At 37.3% G+C, this 7421-nt stretch overlaps 1 protein-coding gene across 1 annotated transcript; it reads right to left on the reverse strand.

Annotated features, from left to right (window-relative positions):
* Positions 1-644: 644 nt before the first annotated feature.
* LOC116033279 (sulfate transporter 1.3-like) lies at positions 645-6677 on the reverse strand. The gene is made up of 14 exons (XM_031276033.1): positions 6541-6677; positions 5347-5713; positions 5221-5269; positions 4916-5123; positions 4466-4640; positions 4292-4357; positions 4084-4197; positions 3873-3989; positions 3662-3788; positions 3099-3385; positions 2775-2965; positions 2208-2296; positions 1156-1232; positions 645-1049 (listed from the first exon to the last, which is right to left on the reverse strand). The coding sequence occupies exons 2-14, from the start codon at positions 5686-5688 to the stop codon at positions 897-899; spliced, it is 1995 nt and encodes a 664-aa protein (XP_031131893.1). The 5' UTR covers positions 5689-5713; positions 6541-6677; the 3' UTR covers positions 645-896.
* Positions 6678-7421: the final 744 nt, after the last annotated feature.

Consider the following 7421-nt stretch of genomic DNA (forward strand, 5'->3'; position numbering starts at 1 on the left):
AGTTAGTTTTCATGTGATAAATTGTGAAGAAAGATTTAGAATCGTTGCATTGTAAAAATTAAGTACACCTAATGTGTTGAGCTCATTGTAGACACTCGACATTATTTGTCATGCATCTCCTATGCTTTACTTTTCCGCAATCAGTCAGGTCGAGTCGAGATGTAAAAACTCTTCAGGCTAGGAAATTTTGTCGTGGCAGCTTTGATGCTTTTACCTGCGGCGTACTATGTTGTCCCTTCTATTTTTGCAGACATGCAACCCCCACCACCTTAGTCCTTAGCTTATCTCCCTATCAATATATATATGCAATTATACATATTATATTGAATATATATTAATCCAGTTATAAAGCACTTTAATTAAGAGGGTCAATAAGGATGTGTTTGATTGACAGATTTAGCTATCAAAAATAGGTATCAAAGTCATTATTATTGTTTGATTGACAGATTTTTAGAACATTACTATAGGTTTTGATTACGCCACTTCCCAAACTATTAACAATCATTCACATTTCATCCCACTACCAAACATACAAAATACTTTCACCAAAACCATTACCATTACCAAGTATTTGATACCCATTCAGATTCCAATTCCCATGTGCGAACCAAACACTCCCTGACTAAAATCTATGACGCCAATACTAAACCAACAACTATAAAAGAACCAGCTAACATCGTCGCTACTCGCATAACACAAACGTTTGAATCTCTCACATCAATAAAACCAAACTCTTATGAAGTTAGTAATTAAACAACTTCATTATTTCCAAAAAAAAAACAACTTCAAATAAAGGCATTGATTTCTAGATATAGAAATAAATTGATTGGTATATATTATATACGCCAGCTGTATAATAGTGTTGTCTTCTTTAACTTTTTCCGGTGACCGGAATTTCAAGATTGGTCATTCTCAGGGTCTATCCTGGCCGCAAACGTTAAAACGGCGTCGGAAATTCTGAGGAAAATCCTGTCTTCTCCGATCATGCTTGCAAGATTAGATGCATGGAGTTTTGCCATCACAGCTGGCCCTGGATTTGCTAGAACAAGCTGTTCAAATGCAGGAAAAAAAAAACAAAACAAAACAAAACAAAAAAACACATAAATTTCTCTGTTCAGAATTGAAGCTCAGAGATCACTGAGAAAATTTGCTTGCCTGAATATTTCTCTTTTGAAGAGACTTGTACAAATCTTCAAAGGCATGGATGCCACTGGTGTCTATATCAGTAACAGCTGCAATAGAAAAAGAATCTTAATTTCTTATTCCAAAAAAAAAAAAAAAACAAGAGAAAATTTATGATTTTTAAAGCTTTTTCGACCACCAATGGTTGTTGCTGGAAAGTGGTTGGAAATTCTGACCATTAGACAAAGGTGATAGGAAAATTTGTCATCATATAGAAAACCTAATTTCCAACCACTGAATTTAGTCATCAAATGGTTGTTGCTGGAAAGTGGTTGGAAATTCTGACCATTAGACAAAGGTGATAGGAAAATTTGTCATCATGTAGAAAACCTAATTTCCAACCACTGAAATTAGTCATCACATGTGGACCGGCAAATTATTCTGTGGACCCCAAGTGGACCCGGGTTTTGAATATTCACAATTTACATACTAAATGTTCACAATTTGTATGCTACGAACACACAATGCAAATGTTCATAATTTAAATACTAAATGTTCACAATTTACCTTTTAAAAATTCACAATTTATATACTACGAACACAATATTAACATACACAATTTATGTGTTTTGACTTAGAAACACAATTTATATTACGTAACCTATGTTTTACGACCTATTTTACGACCTTCGTTGGATAACTCAGGTTTTCTTGACTTCACCGAACTTGTCCTTCACATCCATGAGAAGGTAAATCCAGTCAATCTAATTTCAAAATTTGAGACTCAATATTAAACTGTACACTTTTGTGCACAGAGAGTTTAACCAAAACGCAAACCCTACCTACGTCCCTACTATTGGAAGTAAGTTTAAGCAGGGCTCCTCATGACCACCGATAAAAGTGTATGGTATTGACCGGTGGTCGGTAATATTTTAAGATCTTAAAATTGGTAAGATGACGCGAAAATCTTAAATTTCTGACTACTTTTGAATGGTCAGAAATCTCAAAGTAGGATATATTTTCTTCCTAGGAATCCATCTAAGAACATTATCTTGGAAAAAAAGAATCAAGTGGGTGCTACTTACGTGACATTTCAACTATCAAATATTGGACTCTTAATAAACTGTTGATTTCTTTCAGCTTCTCTTCTTCATCAGACAACCATCTTAGTATCCTGCAAAAGAAAACCCAGAATTGAACTTCAGTGTTGAACTCTAATCTAGTAGAAACAGTAGTTATAGTGAATTTCCAACTAAATAAACTGTTGACTTGATAACCACAAAGTTACAAGTTCGACTTTCGGTGGAAGCGGCCTATAGGCCTTCGGGGCAACCTAGGCTGGTTTATTTCCTTTTGGTCTTTTGCCAACTAAAGTCACAAAACGAGGTTTACTCAGTGCACACCCCACACAGTAGTTATAGTGCAACTCCAACTAAATAAATTAAACTGTTGATTTGATAACCACAATGTTACAAGTTCGACTTTCAGTGAAAGCGGCCTATAGGCCTTCGGGGCAACCTAAGTTGGTTTACTTTCTTGTGGTTTTTTGCCAACTAGGGTTACAAAACGAGGTTTACTCCGTGCACACCCTCAGATAGTGGCTGCGAGTTTCCCTCATCACTAAAAGAAACAGAAGTCACTAATTTAGGTACCTGTCCCTTGCATAATTGGAATTGGAGAAGTATATTGCAGAATCTATTCTAACAATCAGAATCCCAGGAATCCTTGTTGCATCAGGATACTGCTGTATGTTCCTGTAAACATTAGTCCTAGGAATCCTTCCGAGGACTGCGATCCGTGGCCTTGTAACTTGGAGAAGGATTTTCGCAAAGGAAATGGCTACCTGTTGTGCAAATCACCATTAAGAAGTCCGGTGGACAAAGAATCAGAATTGAATGATGTGTTTCGTCTCAACTAAAAGTATAAGCTGATAGTAAAACAGGAAACCCAAAAGAGGCTTCGTTTATTGTCCTTACTGCAATCAAGAGGCCTATTTCGACCGAGTGGAAGAGGACGCCCAGAAAGGCGCCCATACATGCGACGAAATCAAACTTATCAATCTTCCATATGAGCACCATTGCAGGAATGTCAATAATCCCAGCAACTGCAGATATGATGATGGAGGCCAAGATGGCATTTGGGGTGTATTTGAACAGTGGGGTGATTAGTTCCAGTGTCAAGAGCACGACAAGTGACATCACAATGTTAGACACCGCGGTGTGGCATCCCGCCATATAGTTCACTGCAGACCGCGAAAACGATCCTAGAAAAGTTCCGAAACATTTCACAACCAGTTCCTCCACAGAAATAAAACCATTGACGGGTTAATTCCATTTTCTGTCCTGGATTTTTAGTAGGTGTCATTCCACTTTTAGTATTTTTTTTTTTCCAGAATATCCCTTATTGGTCCTAGTATTCTGCAATAATACTAGGACCGACAAGGGATGTTCAAAAAAAAAAAAAAAAAAAAAAAAGGACTAAAAGTGAAATGACACATAAATCTAAGACAAAAAAACCATTGACAGAAAAGTTCTGGTACCTGTGGCTATATAGCAAGATGTTAACGAGCCTACTACGTTCATCGTCCCTAACGCTACCATTTCTTTGTTCCCGTCTATCTGGTAATCCTTCATTGCTGCAAACGTTCTTCCAATGGCTGTGGCTTCCTGGAAACCTAGAACTTGTTAGTGACAGTGACTGACCACAAACGCGGGATACTGTTAAGAATGTCGGACAAGATTTTAACTTACTGTCAATGCAACCATACCAGCAATCGCTCCAATCCTGAACCCTTTAGCGAGGTAATCACCCGAGAAATACAATTTATTGACAGACGAGGGATTGATGCCCTTCTCAATATGATTAACCTTTTTTAAGGTTAAAGAAAAACATAAAACAGTTAGCACAAAGTTACCACAGAAACAACATTGTTGGATCGAACTTATGTTGATGAGCACTTACAATCTTGACGCCATGCTTTTCAGCGTGTGTGATGTAGACAGAGAACGTTGAGATGATAACCGAGATTAATGGAGCAATTGCAGGCACCCAGAAAAACTTCTTGCTCTTCTTCCCCTGCAACGGGTAAGAAAAATATTTGCAGAATTGAGGAAAAAAAAATACGCAATCTGGCTATAAACAAGAAGTGCTATAATTTGAAGATTCTTACGATGTACTTGGCAGCGAGAAGGAAAGCCAAGAAAGTGACTCCTATTACTATAGTCTGCCAGTTCCACTGCATTTTTTCAAGAGAAAAACGTAACTACCCCTGGATTCATTCAAGAAAAATCGATGGAAAGCAGAAAAAATATATATAAAAATAGAAAAATAAAAAAATTCTCACCCCGTGATGAACTGAACCCCACACCGATTTCATCACAGATATAAGATCGGTTTTCTTGGTGAACTTCTTTATGCCAAGAAGGCCTTTGAGCTGTTGAAGGGCGATGGTTATGCCTGCACCACCCATGAAGCCAACGATAGCAGCATGAGATAGAAAATCGATCAAGAAACCCAATCTGCAGGAAGTTGTGAAGTTAAAACGAAAAAATAATTAGTTAACTTGATCATATGCATCGTGTCATGCTTCTTTCTCGATTAGTGAATAAGTCTGCCCATGGTTTAGCTCGGGTTGCTAATTCTCAGTCTGGTTCTAGTTGGATTAATTCTGTTCCTATTTGTATTGAACACTTATTCTAATATATGCATTGGCTTTTGGTTTTCAAAACAAAAAAGAAAATAAATAAATATGCATCGTGTCATTTATGTATTATCTAGGAGGACATTAAACAACCTGAAGAAACCGAGCACGAACTGAGTAATCCCAGCAAAGAATGTAGCAGTGAAAGCGAGGCGTTGATACTCCAACTTCTGTTTAGCGGGATCAATTTCATTCTGTAACATGTTTCCCAGCAACAGAGACACCACCGCCACTGGCCCAATGGCGATATCTCTCGAACTACCCATAAATGCATATATCAATGGTGGGACGAAGCTACTATCTGTAACGCCACAAAGAGAAACGAAAAAACAAAATAAATCAACACAGCTAAAGAAAGGCAGACTAGAAATACGAGATTCAGAACAGGTTTAGCATACAAAGCCCAAACTGAGGATCCAAATTCGCGAGTTTTGCGTACCCAATGTCCTGCACATAAGACAAAGTTAACAAAACCATCGCAAAAACATCCTAGTAAAACCTACATTGCTGCATCCTCAACTAACCTGCGGAATGCACAGGCTAGCAATGGTGAGTCCGGCAATGAGATCGTCTTTCAACTTCGAAAGATTGTAGCTTCTCCCCCATTCAAGAATGGGGAAAACCGCTTGGATTCCTAGGAACAACTTCTTCAGCAAGGACTGATCCTTAAATTGGCGCAAAGGGTCGTCGTGGAAGAAGGTCTCCTTAACAGTTGCTTTGAATTCATCGAACCAGCTCTGCTTAGGAGGCACTCCCACCTTGTGAACATATGGCAAGCTATCCGAACGCCTGCCCGAATTAGCACTAATGTCTATACTATGAGATGAACTCGGCCCTGCCCCCTCGTCATCATCTATCTTACTCATTGTAACCAGACAACAACAAAACAACCTTGTACAAGGAAACACAAAACAACAGATTGTCACAAAGGAAATCAAGCTGTAATTACAAGAACCAAGAACACAAATGCAGTCATACATGGCAGGGAGTGAACAAGAAGCTATTGCTTATATAAAGTGAGAAAAATTGAAGACAACTAACACTGTCTAGATGCAGAAATCCCATACAGCCACTAAACGAACCAAACACAAACAAACAGAGCATGTTCATGTTCATTTGTTAAGGTTTTTGAAAATTATGTTCATTCATTAGTGTTCGTTAGCATGTTCCTTTGTTTTGTCAATTAGTTGCGTTCGTAACAACCAAGCAACTTTGTTCATGAACATTAAACAAACAAACACATGTACATGTTCATGATCATAATTTGTTCATGAACAAGAAGCAATCTATGATCACGAACAACAACATAACAACTATAAAAAAAATAATACAAATAAGTCGAAAAGTAACATCTAATATCAAAGTAAAACACGAGCATGTTTGTAAACATTAGTAAACAAACTATCAAACGAACAATAAACAAACTTGTTCACGAGCTCTTAGCAATAAGCATACAAATGTTCAGACTTTGTTTATTTATTACACGAGCTCTAAAATTTTTCATTTATATTCATTTACCTTAATAAACAAACATAAATACTCACACGAACACAAGTAGTTTACCGAAAGCTCTATTCAGCACACACTAAAACAATCTAATCCCATAGGTGGAGTGCTATAGGGATGAATTTAGTGTCAAAACTCAAAATACATACAGACAGACTTGTGACTTGTGAATCAGAAACATGTAAACCCAAAAAATGGGGGAAAATGCTTACTTGGATGGACGGCAGAGATGAACTAAGGTCTTCGGAGACTGAAATCGAATATCGCCGCCATGAACGCGGTTAGTATTGTTGATCTTCCCGTCCGGGTTCAATGCATCCAAAACCAAACTGTTTTCTAGTTTTAAGATTTCCGGGCTGTCTCCGCATCGATTGTTCGATACCACGACGAGAGTTTCTCGTTAATATACTGTATGTATATGTATATGTGCGTATAAATGTATATAAGTTGTTGGCCGGATAACGGCATAACAACTGTTTTCCCAATTATATTATATTATCATTAGGATTCTATGTATTCTTTTTTAGTAATATTCACTGTGTTACCGTGCAGTATGCGTTCATAACTACTTGAAAAATCGTTAGGTATCTATGAAAATCGAACCAAATTCTTCCGAAATTCTTCTCACAAAGAAAGTTTACTTGTCACTTGAGCTACCCAATTATGCTTAATTACCCCAATTATGCTTAATTATATATGGTACTATTAGAATTGTAGAAAAATGACAGCATGTTGCCACGTTTTCCCATAGGACAAAGTAGGAACGAATTCCCGTAGATTTGGAACCATTTTTTAACGAGCAAATACCAATTTTAGTCCCACGACTATTAGCAAAATGACAATTTTGGTCCACATGTTTCATTTCTACCAATTTTGGTCCCACGACTATTATTTTAGTGTCAAAATTCATTGCGTCGGTCACCCATCCGTTTAAAACGTGCCGAAATCTAAAATTTTTGAAGATATTTTCGTCCTTTTCAACTCAATATCCCAATTTGAGCATGAATAAAGAGATTTAAGCCCTAAGATCGATCACAATTCATAATTCCCCTCCTCAAATTAAGGTAAAATAAGGAGAAAAACTGCGAATTTT

Source organism: Ipomoea triloba, chromosome 1, assembly GCF_003576645.1.
Source record: "Ipomoea triloba cultivar NCNSP0323 chromosome 1, ASM357664v1".
NCBI lineage: Eukaryota > Viridiplantae > Streptophyta > Magnoliopsida > Solanales > Convolvulaceae > Ipomoea > Ipomoea triloba.